The 16,478-nt window shown below is 49.8% G+C and overlaps 1 protein-coding gene across 1 annotated transcript in view; it reads left to right on the top strand.

The window, feature by feature from the left end:
• The first annotated feature begins 6,351 nt into the window (after positions 1 to 6,351).
• Notch3 (notch receptor 3) overlaps positions 6,352 to 16,478 on the top strand; it is a 44,733-nt gene continuing 34,606 nt past the window's right edge. Inside the window, exons 1-8 of the mRNA XM_028783527.1 lie at positions 6,352 to 6,566; positions 8,939 to 9,020; positions 13,350 to 13,492; positions 13,575 to 13,913; positions 13,999 to 14,121; positions 14,208 to 14,441; positions 15,756 to 15,911; positions 16,025 to 16,210. Coding sequence (XP_028639360.1) covers positions 6,443 to 6,566; positions 8,939 to 9,020; positions 13,350 to 13,492; positions 13,575 to 13,913; positions 13,999 to 14,121; positions 14,208 to 14,441; positions 15,756 to 15,911; positions 16,025 to 16,210 — 1,387 coding nt within the window. The 5' untranslated portion in view covers positions 6,352 to 6,442. The remainder of the gene's footprint in view (positions 6,567 to 8,938; positions 9,021 to 13,349; positions 13,493 to 13,574; positions 13,914 to 13,998; positions 14,122 to 14,207; positions 14,442 to 15,755; positions 15,912 to 16,024; positions 16,211 to 16,478) is intronic.

The raw sequence follows: 16,478 nt of genomic DNA, 5'->3' as shown, positions 1-16,478 counted from the left end.
CTGGCATTTTTTTTTTAAACTTTCAATTCTCCTGCCTCCACCTGCTAGGATTACAGTTGTCACCCCATACTTACTTTTCTTTCCCTTTTTAGAATTTTTTTTTGAGATTTTGTTTATTTTTGTTTTATTTATATGGATGTTCTGCCTGTATGTATGTCTGTGCACTATGCTTGCAATACCCACAGAGGTCAGAAAAGGGCGCTTTGGATCCTCTGGAACTAGGGTTACAGATGGTTGTGAACTATTGTGAGTGCTGGGACTCAAAGCTGGATCTTCCAGAAGAACAGTCATGGCTCTTAACCACTGAGCCATTTCTCCAGCTTCACAACACCATGTTCTGCATGCCTTGCTAGGAATCAACCCAGGGCCTCATATACATGAAATAATAAGTCTCCTGGGCATTGGAATTACAGGAGTGTACCCCACTCCTGGCTTCAAAAGTGCATTTTAAAAACATTTGTTGTCAGTCAGTTCCTGCCTGGAGGGGAAGCAAAAGGGTCTTCTCATCACAGACAGAGAGAAAAGTCTGGGCCAGGGCCATGGAAAGTGCAGACCTACTGGTAAAAGATAGTTTGATACAGGATAAAGGCCCATATCTTTAAGAGATATGGCTTATGCTAGACCTCGTGACCTGAGTTTGATTCCCAGAACTCACATAGTAGAAAGAAGTGACTTTCCGGTTGTCTTCTGACCTCTATACCCACGTGGCACAAGCACATCATCACATACACAAAGTAAGTAAAACGCAATTTCATTTTTTACTAGTCCTGATCATGTGTGTGTCTGGGTATGGGTTTATGCATGCGAGTGCAATTGTCTTTGGAGGCAAGAAGAGTCGAATACCCTAGTGTTGGAGCTACTGGTAGTTGTGAGCAGTCCATCATGGGTGCTGAGAATCCAACTCAGGTCCTCTGCAAGAACACTAGTGTTCTTTACCCTGAGCCATTTCTCCAATGCCAATAAGATGTAATAATTTTTTTTCAAGACCGGATCTGTAGCTTTGGTTTTCCTTGAACTCTCTCTGTAGACCAGGGTGGCCTCTGCCTACTGAGTGCTGGTATTAAAGGTGTGCACCACCACTGCTGGGTATAATATTTTTTATGATGGGGGTTGCACAACAGGATAAGGAGGTGGGGCTTGGATTTCCTCCTGGGCTCTATGAGGAGGAACTTGAGCAGCACCTGCCCAGGCTGATTAAGGAGACACGGTTGAGTCAGTTGACAGATAGCTGACTCAGCACATTGCAGTGAATAGCCTACCTCCTTCTTATGCAACATTTTCTTTCCTTCTTTGTCCAACTTTTACTCCTTTCTTATCCCTCCCCTGCAATCCACATGCCCAGGAGTCCCTCAGACCCCAGTTCAAATCTGAGCTCTTAATGTTACGGAAGCAGCTAATTGGTATAGTTGGCTGCTGGGCATGCACCAGATTCTGAGTTCCATCTTCAGAACAGCAAAACAAAAGCTAATGACTAGGCAGACATAGTGACACACACTTTTTTTTAAAAAGTGCATTGGTGTTTCATCTGCTTGTCTGTCTGTCTCTGTCTGTCTGTCTGTCTGTCTGTGAGAGTGTCAGACCTTGGTGTTATAGACAGTTGTGAGCTGCTATGTGGATGCTGAGAATTGAACTTGGGTCCTCTAGAAGAACAGTTAATACTCTTAACTGCTCAGTCATCTCTCCAGCTCCAAGTGGGACTCACCTTTAATCCTAGCACCCAGGAGGCAGATCTCTGTGAGTTCAGGCCAGCCTGGTCTACAGATTGAGTTCCAGGACAGCCAGGGCTATATAGAGAGTCCCTGTCTCAAAAAACCAAAACCAAATAACTAAGGACAGCAACAGGGCCAGTGAGACAGCTCAGTGGGTAAAGGTACTTGCCAGGCAAACCAGGTGACCTGAGTTCAATCCATAGAACCCACACAAAGGAAAGGGACAACCTACATCACTAAACTATTTTTTTTTTTTTATGGTTTTTCGAGACAGGGTTTCTCTGTGTAGCCCTGGCTGTCCTGGAACTCACTCTGTAGACCAGGCTGGCCTCGAACTCAGAAATCCGCCTGCCTCTGCCTCCCAAGTGCTGGGATTAAAGGCGTGCGCCACCACCGCCCAGCCACTAAACTATTTTTTGACTCCATTCCACATTGGAGCCATGGAATATATGAACACACACACACACACACACACACACACACACACACACTAAACAAATTAACATTTGTTGAGCCATCTTATTAGCCTACCTTTTTGTCATTGAGATAGCATTTCAGGTAGCCTAAGCTGGCCTGGAGTTACCTACATAGGTGCAGATGACCTTGAGGGTCTAGTCTGTGTCCTCCGTGCTGTGATTCTAGGCATGTGGCCCTGTGATGCTCTTTTGTTTTTTTGTTTTTAAACTGTGGTGGTGGGGATCCAAGTCAGGACTCAGTGCACAATAAGCAACCACTACACTAACTAAGCTATATATATCCCTGGCCTTGGAAGATCATTTAAGCACGGCAGTTGAAGACTAGCCCTGGCGATGTAGTGAGTTCTTTCTCCCATCTCAAAACAAATAAACAAATAAAATAAAAATTGTAGTTGAGGATGTAGATCAGTGGACAGACACTGGCCTGGCAAATGCAGGGCTTTTGATAGATCCTCAACACTTCCAGCTTTAAGTAAAAAGGAAAAGTCATGGCATGATGTGGTGGCACATGCCTTTAATTCCAGCAGAGAGTGCTCTTTGAGCTCCAGGTCAGCCTGGCCTACACAGTGAGTTCCAGGCCACTCAGGGTACATACTGAGACCTTGTCTCAATGTACACTCTCATAAAAAGAGAAGGTGGACACAAGTTCAGGATTCTATTTATATGGAATACTATTCTGAGGGCCGAGAGAGATGGCTCAGAGCCAACCCTGATGACTTGAGTTTGATTCCAAACCCACAAAGGTAGAAGAGAAGATTGATTCCTACAAGTGGTCCTCTGACTTCTACACAAATGCTGTGCATGCCCACCCCCAACCACAGGGACAAATAAAGTTACATATCTATATGAAGTGGCACTGAATTGTAAACATCAAAAATCTCAAATAGGTAAATTTATATAATGTAAATGATGGCTCAACTTAAACAAAAAATCGAGAATCAGGTGTGGTGGTACACAGTTTTAAACCTAGCACTCAGGAGGACAAAGCAGTTGGATCTCTGTGAGTTTGAGGCCAGTCTGATCTTTATAGCCAGTCCTCGGCAGCCAGGGCTGTGTACTATCAGCCTCCCAAGAGCTGGTATTACAGGCGTGCGCCACCACCCCCCGGCCATGTCAGAACATTTATACTCTCAGAATATCCCCTTACAGAATATTCACTTGCTATTATGGAGGATACCATTTGTCTTGGTTACATTTTTTTGTTTGTTTTTTTTAAAGATTTATTTATTTTATTTATTTGTGAGTACACTGTAGTTGTCTTCAGACACACCAGAAGAGGGCATCCTATTTCAGATGATTGTGAGCCACCATGTGGTTGCTGGGAATTGAACTTAGGATCTCTGGAAGAACAGTCAGTGCTCTTAACTGCTGAGCCGTCTCTCCAGCCCTTAGTTAAGGTTTTGTTGCTTTGAAGAGACACCATGACCATGGTAACTCTTATAAAGTACAACATTTAATTGGGGCTGTCTCACAGGTTCAGAGGTTCAGTCCATTATTGTCATGGCAGGAAGCATGGCAGTGTGCAAGCAGAAATGATGCTGGAGGAGCTGAGAGTTCTACAACTTATCTGAAGGCAGAAGAAGAAGACTACATACTACCCTGGGCAAAGCATGAGCATAGGAGACCTCAAAGCCAGCCCACACTTCCTCAAACAAGGCCACACCTACTCCAACAAGGCCAAATCTCCTAATGGTGCCATTCCTTATGGACCAAACATTCAAATACATGAATAGGAGGTTATTCCTATTCAAACTACCACACCATGATTGGCAGCACATGCCTACAATCTCAGTACTAGGAAATTGGAGGTATATTCCAAAGCTCAAGGTCAGCCTGGACTGTGAGTTCAAGGGAAGTCTGAGCTACATACAAAGATCCTGTGTCAAAACACCAAAAGGAGTGGCTCATTTGGTAGAGCAGTTGATCAACATGCTCAAGGCCCTAGGCATCAACTCAGCACTGCAAATAAATAAATAGAATATTGAGAAAAGAGGAAGAAAACTTCACCAACTCAGCCCAAGCCGTCAAAGCATAATGGCAGCAATACTGGGGGAAAGATGGCAGGTACCCTGATAATATGCCCTGGGAAGACTGCAGAGATCCTGCTAAAGATGCATAAAGTTAATTTTGTAGAACTTGTAGGTCATTCATTGAGAGGTATCCTTTTAAACAACTGCCCTCAAATAAGGCAGAGGAGCAACTTTAGGGGAATATCTGGGATCCAGTTCTGAGTCTGCAAAGAAGCTATAAGGATGTCATTGGGAATAACCAGAAAACTTTGAATATAAACTTGGGTGGGGGCTGGGGTTGTGGTTACATGGCAGAATGCCTAGCATACTGGAAGCCCCAGGTTCCAGCCCCAGCATCACGAAAATCAGGCATGGAAGCACACACTGGTAATCCTAGCACCGGGGAGGCAAAGCCAGAAAGATTGGGACTTCTAGGTCATTCTGGTTTCAGTAAGTTCAAGGCTAGTCTGGGCTGCATGGGACTCTGCCTGAAAAGGAGAAGCTCCTAAAGGAGGACAACAACAAAGTGGGCCTGAAGGACTGTTCAGTTGTTCAGGGAGCTGCACCATCATGAGGGTCAGAGCTCAGATTCCAGTCACCTCATGTAACAAGCTGGGTATTCCACAAATGACCATAACTCCAGTTCTGAGGATGCAGTGCCTTCCCTGGCTTCTGCATGTGTGTGTGTGTGTGTGCGCGCGCGCACGCACACACACACACACACACACACACACACACATAAATCTTTAAAACATGTATCCTTGGCTGTCCTGGAATTTGCTATGTAGACCAGGCTGGTCTTGAATTCACAGATCTCTCTGCCTCTGCTTCTGGAGAGTGTATGCACCATGACACCTTCCCCAATTAAAAAAAAAAAAACCCTTTTTTATTAGTTACCTACTCCGGGGGGGGGGGCAATGTGACCTCTACAATGTAGAGGTAAGAGGACAACTCGTGGAAGTTGGTTCTCTCCTTCTACCACAGGAGTATCTGTGTATGTTCTTCCAGGGTTATGTGGGTCCTCTGTACCAGCCCTGTGGGCTCCTAGTGATGGGGATGTACAAGAACAGAACCCTCCACCCCACTCTTGAGATTTCCCTTGAATAGACCTCTAGAGTTTCCATTCTCACTCCAGACAGAGAGGGCTTTTAAAGCTTTTGCAGGTTTCCTGGTAGTAAAACCCAATTAGTTAATGGCAATGGAATAATAGGCTTCGTGGTAAACCAGTAAAGCGTGGGTCGTGATAGGAGCTTATTTAAAGTATTCTATCTTATTTCTTGTGTGTGTGTGTTAGCAAGCATCCGAGCACAGTGTGATTAGGAGTGCCTGTATCAGCCGGGCAGTGGTGGCGCACGCCTTTAATCCCAGCACTTGGGAGGCAGAGGCAGGTGGATTTCTGAGTTCGAGGCCAGCCTGGTCTACAGAGTGAGTTCCAGGACAGCCAGGGCTATACAGAGAAACCCTGTCTCGAAAAACCAAAAAAAAAAAAAAAAAAGGAGTGCCTGTATCACAGGATGCATGTGGCTGTCAGAAGGCTATGTATGATAAAATGTTCTTTCATTTTACCATGGGAGTCCTCGGTATTGAATTCGTGTCCGTGATTGGCAGCAAGCACCTTTCCCTCTTCGGTAGACCTTTGTGATCACCACACTGTAGGAGAAAGGAGGCTGCTTCTTGAGAGAACTGCACACAGGCACATGAGACTCACATGCACTACACATGCTGCCCCGCGTTTGTGGCCCGGTTGGGCCTGAGTTTTGTGGTGATTGGTGTTTAGTGTCCCCATGGAACTTCTACATGGTTTGCACGGGTGCAGCGGCGGCTACTTGTAGCCTCTCTACACTTAGGTTTAGAGGGTTTGGAGTCCGGGGTGTTTGCGTTTGTGTCATAGCTGTGTATGTGAGCCCTGGCTTTGGTTGTGTGCTGGAGGATGACGATGGATGTGCTCATGAGCTGGATACCTGTCGTGTCACGCAGGTTAAGCTCGCAGCTCTTGTGGCGGACGTGAGTGTACCAAAGTACGCTAGTCCCAGGCTTGGCTGGTAGAGGGGTCGGATCCCCGGAGGGCGGGCAGGGGGCGGGGGCGCTCAGAGCCGGCCCCGGGGCGTGGCGAGCCGCCCAGGCCTGGGGGCGGGGCGGCCCGACAGTCTCACTTCGGCGAAGTTGGCGGCGGGGAGGCCGGCCCGGGACGTGCCCGGAGCCCTGGGAAAGAGGGAGGAGGGAGGAGGGAGGGTCGCGGCCGGCCGCCATGGGGCTGGGGGCCCGGGGCCGCCGCCGCCGCCGCCGCCGTCGCCTGATGACCCTGCCACCGCCACCACCGCCCACGCGGGCGCTGCCCCTGCTGCTGCTGCTAGCGGGGCTGGGGGCTGCAGGTGAGGGATCAGGGACTCGGAGGGTGGGACTGGGGCTGCAGGGGCGGGGAAGAAAAAAAATATCCTAAGTTTGGAACTTAGAGGACTTGCCACCCCAGGACTAAAGCCGGGGCAGAGGTGCAGTAGATGGGGGCAGTGTACCAGTCATGCATGGAGCGCGCACAGATTCGTGATGGGAATGTAGGGTCCTAGAGGCCCGAGGAATCGAGACCCTTGAATGAATCAGGAGTCCAAGACTGGGAGTTGGAGTTGTGGGAATCTGAGGCTGAAATTCGGAAACGAGGTATACCAAAAGTTCCAGGCTCCCCCATCCTACTTCTGCCTGGAGTCCTGGGAAGGTTAAGAAGGGGGCTCAAGGACCCCCAAGGCCTAGGACCCCTTGCACAAAAGCGCCTCCCCTATCCCGGGCGGGTCGTGAAGGGGGGGCGAGGAGGGGGCGCGAAGTTCTCGGAGCTCTGAACTCGGAGAAAACTTCTCAGGCTGGAGAGCTGCAAGACCCGGCGCTGGAGCGCGAGATGCAGGAGCCGGAGCCCTTGCGGAGCCCGCGCCCCCTCCCCCGCGTGCTGCCGGTTCCCTCTGCAGGCCTCCCGGATCCCGCAGCCTCGGGACCCGGCCTCTGTGCCGGGAGGAGAAGGGGCGAGGTCCACGTGCTCATCTCCGGCTTCTGGGCCCCCTCCCTGTGGCCGGAGCCCCTCCCCAGCCGGCCTGGGCCCCCTGCCCCTCCTCCTCCACTCTGAGCTCCCCTCCCCCGCTCGGGACAATGGCTTCGCCGTCTAGACACCCCCTTCCCCCCGGCCGGCCTCGCGCTTTCTTTGCCAGACAAAGCGGGACCCACGGAGGGCCTGAGCGGGGACTGAGGGGGCGCCCCCATCCCTGCCCCGGGAGGCCTGATCAGCGGGGGAGGGGCATAGACCGTTGGCTGTGGCCAGGGATTCTAGGGCGCCCATGGTGGGACTCAGTGCTGGGCCGGGTAAGACTTGCATAGAGTGGCGTCCCTAGCTTAGCCTCTAGGCTCAACTAGGCAGGACTGGGCAGGAGCCACCGCCCCCGCGGGGCTAGCGCAGGCTCACGGGCTGTCACACATAGAAAGGAAAAAACCGCATGTGCACAGGTTTAGCACACCCATAGATGCACACTTGGACCACACAAGACATGTGTTTGTTGCTCATATGCTGATGTGCATTCATACAGAGTCAAATATGATCATACAGGCATGGGTCACCCAAGGCTTGGTAGGCATTCATGTTCAAGGTCACATTTATAGCTGCCAATACATGACCCATACAGACACACCAGCGGCCACAAAGCTGTATGCTTGAATAATGCTGTTCATATAGGTGGATGCACAGTGCAAGCAACTCGTACACATGAACACATGGCTATGCTGTTTGAAGACACCAGCCTGGTAACATGCACTTTCACCATTAGTCACTTAGTGGTCTAATACTCTCAAGTCTCCACACAGACTGTCACACAAACTCACACACATACCCACACACACACCTCACATGGTTGTGTCTCCCCTCACACATTTTGTCATGTCACAAAAATGAATAGGTCCTTCACTCTTCATTCAGCCTCTTACTGTTTGTTTGTTTTTTTCTCTCCTTTCAGTTTCTGTCTGCTCCTGTTTCCCAATTCTTCCTCAATCCCCTTTTCTTCTCTCTCTGAGGAACAAAATGTCTAGGGGCCCACACCTGTTTGAGCACATAATTCTCCACTAGCTCAGACCTGGCCACACCTCTCACCCATCTGGCAAGCCTGCCGCACCCAAAGCGGGATACAGCCCTAAGGGATGGGGATGCCCTGAGGGAGGGCGGCACGGGTTTTACACCAGCGCTCTCTCCCTTACACTACATAGCCTATCCATCTAGTACCCGAAGCCATCTCTATTGCTGCTGTCAGTTCCTCTTAGGTGCATGCTTTGCCTACTCTTTCAAGAGCTAGCAGGGACTGTAGACACAGGCCCAACATTGCCTGCCTTCTCCATCATTCCAAGACGTGGCCTTGAAGCTGCAGATCTCCTTCAACACTCAAATCTTCACTTTCTACTCTGTACCCTTTCTCTGTTATGCACATCCTAGTCAGGGCAACTTTCTGAGCCTCCACATCTGGCACAAGTCAACTCCTCCTTCCCACCCCTGCCTTGTGGTTCCCAGGGCTTGAGCTGGCAGGGACAGCTGCAGCCCCAACAGCTGGGACTGGGGCGGGGGGGCCGTGGGAACTGTAGATAGGGGGCCTCTCAGTACCCACACAGATACCCTCCTAGCCCAGTGCAGCTGTTGCCTGGCAGACAGGAGAGGAGGGTCTGTCCTTATGGTTTGGAATTCTGGTGCCTGTCTGACCTCCCCACCTTTTTTGCCCACACACAGCACCCCCTTGTCTGGATGGAAGCCCGTGTGCAAATGGAGGTCGGTGCACCCACCAGCAGCCCTCCCGGGACGCTGCTTGCCTGTGAGTGTCTGGCCCAGCGCCATCAGTGGGCCCTGCATGGGGGAGGGAATCTGTCCTCTTCCTCTGCCTCTGGTATCACTTCCTCCACGTGTGTGGCTTGGGTACCCTCCCATGTTTCCCTATGGGAATCAGACAGCTTTAAGAGTGGAGGCTCAAATCTCACAGCATCTTGCTAAGTGTCTGAGCCTTAAACTAGTTAATTAAGTCACAGTATTCTGGAATGAAAAATTGATTTTCAAGGCCAATGACAGTGACTTGACAGTGATGAGGCCGTCCATACCCTCCTGTAGCTCAGAATACAGGAGGCACAGAGGAGACCTATTTTAGAGCCCTGTTTTACTGTGTTCTGGTTTGTGTGACCTTTGGTTAGTCATTTCTCTTTTCTGAACCTCACTGCATCTGTGAAACAGGAATGCTTTCCCTGACATGTGACTGTGCAGCAAGAAACCCAAGAATTATTTGGGAAATGCAGAAGGTTGGGGAAGAAGAGGGGGTGTTTGGGAAAGAAGTACCAGAGGCAGACAGCTCTAAATTCTGTGACATCTGGAGCAAGTGTTGGGGATCTTCCCAGACACTTACATCTGCAATGGCTTTTCTTTCATGAGGTTGGCTGTGAGGATTTGAAAAGAACCTTTAACTGGGTGGTTTACACTTGTATGTATGTCCCAGCAGAAGCAGGGGGATTGCCTTTCTTGGGGGCCAATTTGCATTACATAGAGTTCCAGGGCAGCCTGCTCTATCACAGAGTGAGGTTGTCTCAATGTTTTGTTTTCTAAAGTGGGGGGGAGGGGAGGTCAGCTAGAGAGCTTAGTAGGTAAAGGCACTTGCTGCTAAACTTGGCAACCTGAGTTAAATTCTGGGGACTCAAAAGATCGAAAGATGGAACCAATCTCGACAAGTTGTTCTCTAACCTCTACATGAATACACACACACATAAACACACACACACACACACACACACACAGAGTAATAAAAATTAAAACTATTTTAAAAAATAAGAAACTTTTGAAACTTTTTAGGGCTTTAGATGTTCAGTGGTGTTTGCCCAGTACTTACAACCTGGGTCGGAGGGGATGGACCTCAAGGTTTGTGGGCTTATTGGTCTTGCTTTCTTTTTTAATAGTAATAGCAGTCCACCCAGCAGCTATTAATTAGTTCGTTCATTAGTGTGTTCATTTACTCAATACCGTGTGGGCTAGCCCGTGGATTAGCCTCAAGGTAGGTGGGGCCAGGATGACTTACGATATGGAAAAGCCCCCTTTGAAATTACAATGGCCGGAATCCCATTTAGCTTCATTGGGGGTTACTAGCCGAGGGGCATCCTGAGGTTGAGGGTTACAACGGTTGTTGCTGGGAGGGCAGAGTGTGCCCTTGCTTGGAAGCAGTAGCTTGGAAGGGAGGCTGAGCCGCGGGGCGGGACGCCTGCGCAGTGGAACTACACGCCTGGACGGCTGCCGACAGGTGAATACGCCCGAGGCTGCCCCGCCCCTCGACAGGTGAATCACCGGCTCACGCGGCTTCCGGGATCCCGGAACCCGCGGAGTGGAGCTCGCTCAGGCTTCAGAGTAGATCTTTTGGGGAACCGCAGCCTATGTCCCTCTCATCCCTATCCACTCTTTCAGTTTCTCAAATTCTCCGGTCCTCTTAGGAGTGATTCCCCCATTGATACTCCCCCCCCCCCCCCCCCAGTCTTCCTCCCGGGAGAAGGTTTCGGAGTTCTCCGTCGCTTGGTCCTTGTCTGTCTTGCTGGTCGGTTCTCTCTTTGGAAGCTGCTTCCTCCTCCTCCCCGCCCCGCTACGTCTCCCCTAAAGCTAAAGCCGCGAGGCGGGGCGCGGGGCTGGAACCGGCCCGACCGGTCGGCTGGGGCGCGAGGCGCAGAGCGTGGGAACCCGCCCGGGGCGCAGGGAGGGTGCCGCGCCCAGCCTTGGCGGTGATACCAGGGTCCCCAGCGCCCTGCACGCAGCGCCCCCTCCTGGCGCGTCATCATCGCCGCCTTGCAGATCTTTGGGAAGGGGGGCTGAGAGCATCACCTCCCAGCTTCGATCGCCACCCACACCCCTGCAGGGCTGAGCCTCGACGTGTTTATCTGGGAATGGAATTCGAGGGTGTGGGGGAGTATTGTAGGGTGACGCTAAAAACTGAGTCACCTGCTTTGAGTTCTGCCCTTGGCGTTTGAAACTAGACTGAGCTAGGGGATCCTCGCAGGGAGCGGATAGGGTAGAGGAGAGGAGGGTTGAGTTAGTTGTGTCCCTGCAGAGCTAGGATCTTTTGACTTCTCTAATCCCTTTCCTTAGTCCTTCTCACTTTTGTCCGTGGAAAGGTTACAAACTTAAATCTTTTAGTTTTTGTTTTCTAACACCCAGGACTACCTTAGGTTTGGGGAAAGGGCCACAGGCCCTTCTTCCAGCATGAGGGCGAAGGTGCCCGTGCCACGCCCCACCCGATCCATGGGAGGAGGGTTGCATGCTCATGGGAGAAAGGAGTTTATGATTTGTGGCTATCTTCCTGCCTCTCCATGTGAGTGAGAGTTTCCCATATTCGCGAGGGAGGCTGAGGCTTGGTGTCTGTGTTTGCCAGGCCAGTATGCCCAGTTGTATGTGTCTGTGTGGTTTCTGGCTCTTTCTGGGTGTGTCTGCCTCCTGGAGTCTGAGGCTTTTCGTTTGTTGTTCCCACTACCTGGAATGCCCTTTCCCACATCACCCTTTGGCTTACCCTTTTTTACCTTCTTTAGTGTGCAAAAATATGACACCTACTCATTCGGCTGCTTGTGAGTTTCCTGCAGTTGCTGTACCAGACTACCATAGACAGGGTGTCTTAAAACAACAGATATGTACTCTGGAAAATCCTGGAGGCCGGAAGTCTGAAATCAAGGCGTTGCCAGAACTGGCTTTTTCTACCCACCGTCCAGGGGGAGAAGACTTTCTAATGTCTCTTCCAGTTTCTGGTTGGCTCAGGCTTATGGCTGCCTCCCCCTACTCTCTGCACATGACCTTTCTTCTCTCTTTAGTTTCTATCTGTCTCTCTCCTGTGTCCTGGAAATAGAACCCAGGCCCCTGCACACACCATACAAGAGTTACTACTGTGCCATATCCCTGGCTTTTCTCTTCTAAAGATACTGTACTGGGACTGGTGGCATGACTCAGTGGTTTAGAGCTCAGTTTGATCCCTTATGTGGTTACTCACTGTAACTCCAGCTCCAGGGCTTCTGACCTCTGAGGACACTGTGCTCAGGTGCACACATACCCACACACAACCACACATGTATACACATGCTTAAATAAATAGGGCCTGAAAAATGGCTGCACAGTTAGTATCGGGTATTGTTCTTTCAGAGGACTTGAATTTGGTTCCTGGAACCTACATGATAGCTCACAAGCATCCTTAATGTCAGTGCCCTCTTCAGACCTCCATGGGCACCAGGCACGCACAGCACGCACATACACACATGTGAGAAAAACACTTATCCACATAAAAGTAAAGAAATCTTTTAAAAAATGGCTTCGGTAATACAAAGCGAACTCGTCTCAATATACGTCACAATTACATCGGCAAAAATTCTTTTTTCTCCCCTTCCTTTTTCTAGTGCTGGGGATTGAACCTAGGGCTTTATGTGTACTAGGCAAGTGTAATACCACTGAGCTATGTTCCAAGTCCTCTTGTTATTTGTTCAAAATATATGTATTGATTTAGAGACAGTGTCTCATGCAGTCAAGGCTAGCCTCAAACTTGCTATGTGGCTAAGGTTGGTTTTGAACTCCTCATCCTCCTGCTTTTTTCTCTGAGTGCCAGGTTTGTGTGAACCACCTTGCCTGGCCCATCTCTTTTAAAAAGAAATAAGGTGCTAGTCACAGCTTCTGGGACATGTTCTTCAGGATGTACCACATCTTTTACAAGCCTTGTGGCTTATACAAGCTGTTTTTTGGCATGTTTCGTATTAATTTGTTACTTGTCTATGTTTTCTTTGCCTGACCTGGCTATGAGGACCAAAAGGGTAAGAATCACTTTTATTTTGTTTGCTGCTGTGTTTTAGTATGTAGTAGGTGCCAATAATATTTGTTGTCAGAATAAATGGGGATGGCTGGGAGTGGTGGCACTCACCTTTAAACCCAGTGCTAGAGGCAGAGAGGCAGAGGCAGAGGCAGGTAAATTACTGTGAGTTCCAGGCTAGCCAGGGGTATGCAGTGACATCCTATCTAAAAAAAGAAAGTAAGGAAGAATAAATGGATGTGTCTGACTGTTTGGCAAGTGTGTTGTTTGGTGACTGTATCTTGTGTTATCTGTCTGGCATTGCCATCCTTTATACTGTCCCTGTCACACATCTTCCCACAGGTGCCTGCCAGGCTGGGTGGGTGAGCGGTGCCAGCTGGAAGACCCTTGTCACTCAGGCCCCTGTGCTGGCCGAGGCGTTTGCCAGAGTTCAGTGGTCGCGGGCAGGGCCCAGTTCTCCTGTCGTTGTCTCCGTGGCTTCCGAGGTGAAGGGGTGGGCCTGGATGGGAACCCATGGTAGGCAAGGATGTGGTCAGTCCCAAGCTCACCCTCTCCTGGTTCTTCCAGGCCCAGACTGCTCCCTGACAGACCCCTGCTTCAGCAGCCCCTGTGCTCATGGTGCCTCCTGCTCAGTGGGGTCGGATGGCCGATTTGCCTGTGCCTGCCCACCTGGCTACCAGGGTCGCAGCTGCCGAAATGACATAGATGAGTGCCGAGCCGGTGCGACTTGCCACCATGGTGGTACCTGCCTCAATACACTTGGATCCTTCCACTGTCAGTGTCCACTCGGCTATACAGGGCTGCTGTGTGAGAACCCCATAGTGCCCTGTGCCCCTTCCCCATGTCGTAATGGTGGCACCTGTAGGCAGAGTAGTGATGTCACATATGACTGTGCTTGCCTTCCTGGTAAGTAAGTGGTACCCAGGGAAGGCAGCTGGGGACCATAGGCCAGCCTGTTAGTGACCACTGTTACCTTGTCCTCTCCTTCTAGGCTTTGAGGGCCAGAACTGTGAAGTCAATGTGGATGACTGTCCTGGACATCGGTGTCTCAATGGGGGAACATGTGTTGATGGTGTCAACACTTACAACTGCCAGTGCCCTCCTGAGTGGACAGGTGGGTATCAGGGCTGCAGGGAGCTGGGATGGCTGAACTCAGGTGGACACACAGGAAACGTAGACTAGCACATCTCTGTGCCCTAGGCCAGTTCTGCACAGAAGATGTGGATGAGTGTCAGCTGCAGCCCAATGCCTGCCACAACGGGGGCACCTGCTTCAACCTGCTGGGCGGCCACAGCTGTGTGTGTGTGAATGGCTGGACGGGCGAGAGCTGCAGTCAGAACATCGATGACTGTGCGACAGCTGTGTGCTTCCATGGGGCCACCTGCCATGACCGTGTGGCCTCTTTCTACTGTGCCTGCCCTATGGGGAAGACAGGTGAGTGGCCATTTTCTTTGTAGGCAACAGAATGGTTTCAGAATGAAGGTAAAGACAGACTCTGATTTGAGTATTAGAGAGCCTGGGGGCTGGGAATGTTTCTTATTGGTAGAGTGTGTACTTAAGTGTGCACAGGCCCTGGGTTTAATCCTTAGCATGAAGGAAGAAACGAAAGATGAGGGAAGAAAGGAGAAAGAAACTGAGGAGGGAGGAGGGGTATGCTGGACACTGGGTTTGGAAGGAAGGCAGAGCCTCTGTCCCATGAGGAGGCTAGCATAGTTCAAAGCCAAGGACATTGGAGTAGGGAAACTATTGAGAGGTCTAACTGGGAAAAAGGCAGGAGCTAAAGAAGTCACAAAGGTCTGTTTGTTCCTTACATCGGATGGTATGTGTGTGTGTGTGGGGGCTGTCAGACTTCGATTGTCAGCCTAGGTGGCAAGTACCTTGATGTTGTTGTTTGGGACATGCTGTCAATATGTGTGCGTCAGGCTAGCTTCAGATTCACGAGAGATGATCCTTGTACATCAGGCTAGTCTCAGACTCACAGAGATGACCCTTGGGCTTCTGTATTCTGAGTGGTGGGTTTAAGGAATTGTGTTACCATGCCTGAGTCTTGATTTACCATCTTTTAAAATATTAAAAAAAAAACCAAACTGTGTGTATGTGTGTGTTGGCTGCATTTATGTCTGCTACAGTATGTCATGCTACATGCACGACTGGTATGCTCTGAGGCCAGAAAAATTCATCAGATCTCCTGAGACTGGGGTTACTGATGGTTGTGAGCTGCCATGTAGGTGCTGGGAATCAAACTTAGGTGTTCTGGAAGAGCAGTCAGTATTCTTAGCCACTGAGCATCTCTCCAGCCCCTAGTGCCTTATTTGTAAAATGTTTCTGTGATATTTTCAAATGATATCAAATAAACAGATTAACAGATAATACTGAACCAATATTTCATATGTGAAACATTCTGTATATTTCATTTTTTAATAATAAATGGCTTAAAAAATAAAAAAAGATACTAAACACACTGCTGGTTAATATAAACAAGAAACAGGGAGCAAGGGATGAGCCAGCGAGATGCCCAGTGCGTGAATGCTTGCTGAGAAGGCTGGCAAGCCTAAGGAGAGACTCAACCAAGTTATCCTCTGGCTTCCACACATGCACGATGACATGTGCACACTCCCCAGATGGTACACTGCTACTGCTACTGCTAGTAATGATAGTGACAGTGATAACAATAAAGCAAGGAGATACTTTGTGGGAACTTTGGACTGACCTGGGGACCAGCTCTTCATTTCTGCTTACCTTTCCTAGGCCTCTTGTGTCATCTGGATGATGCATGTGTCAGCAACCCCTGCCATGAGGATGCTATCTGTGACACAAACCCTGTGAGTGGTCGGGCCATCTGCACCTGTCCACCTGGCTTCACTGGAGGGGCATGTGACCAGGATGTGGATGAGTGCTCTATTGGTGAGAGAGTATCTTCTGGAAAGGAGCCTGAAACAGGGAGGGGTGGGGCCATGGTTGGCCACACCTATACCGGCTGTGTCTTTTCTCCCCCGTGCCCCACCAACATTCTGCAGGTGCCAATCCCTGTGAACATTTGGGTCGGTGTGTGAACACACAGGGCTCATTCTTATGCCAGTGCGGCCGTGGCTATACTGGACCTCGCTGTGAGACCGACGTCAATGAGTGTCTCTCCGGGCCCTGCCGCAACCAGGCCACGTGTCTTGACCGAATTGGCCAGTTCACTTGCATCTGCATGGCAGGTGGGCAGTGGGTATGGCTTGGGTGGGTCATGAAGGCTGGAGCCTGGGATAAAACTTCATTTATTATTATTTACTTGAAAAACAAATGCTGGGCATAGAGCCACATGCCTGAAATCTAAGCACTTATGAGGCAGAGGTAAGCTCATCTCTGTGAGTTCGAGGCCAGTTTGGTGAGTTCTTGGATGGCTAGGATTATAAAGTGATACCCTGTCACAAATAAAATAAAATAAAATAAAATAAAATAAAATAAAATAAAATAAAATAAAAT

This window comes from Grammomys surdaster, unplaced genomic scaffold (genome assembly GCF_004785775.1).
Source record: "Grammomys surdaster isolate TR1022 unplaced genomic scaffold, NIH_TR_1.0 1149, whole genome shotgun sequence".
NCBI classification, from domain to species: Eukaryota; Metazoa; Chordata; class Mammalia; order Rodentia; family Muridae; genus Grammomys; species Grammomys surdaster.
Note: the sequence above shows the minus strand (reverse complement) of the source record. Positions and strands in the feature narration are given on the sequence as shown.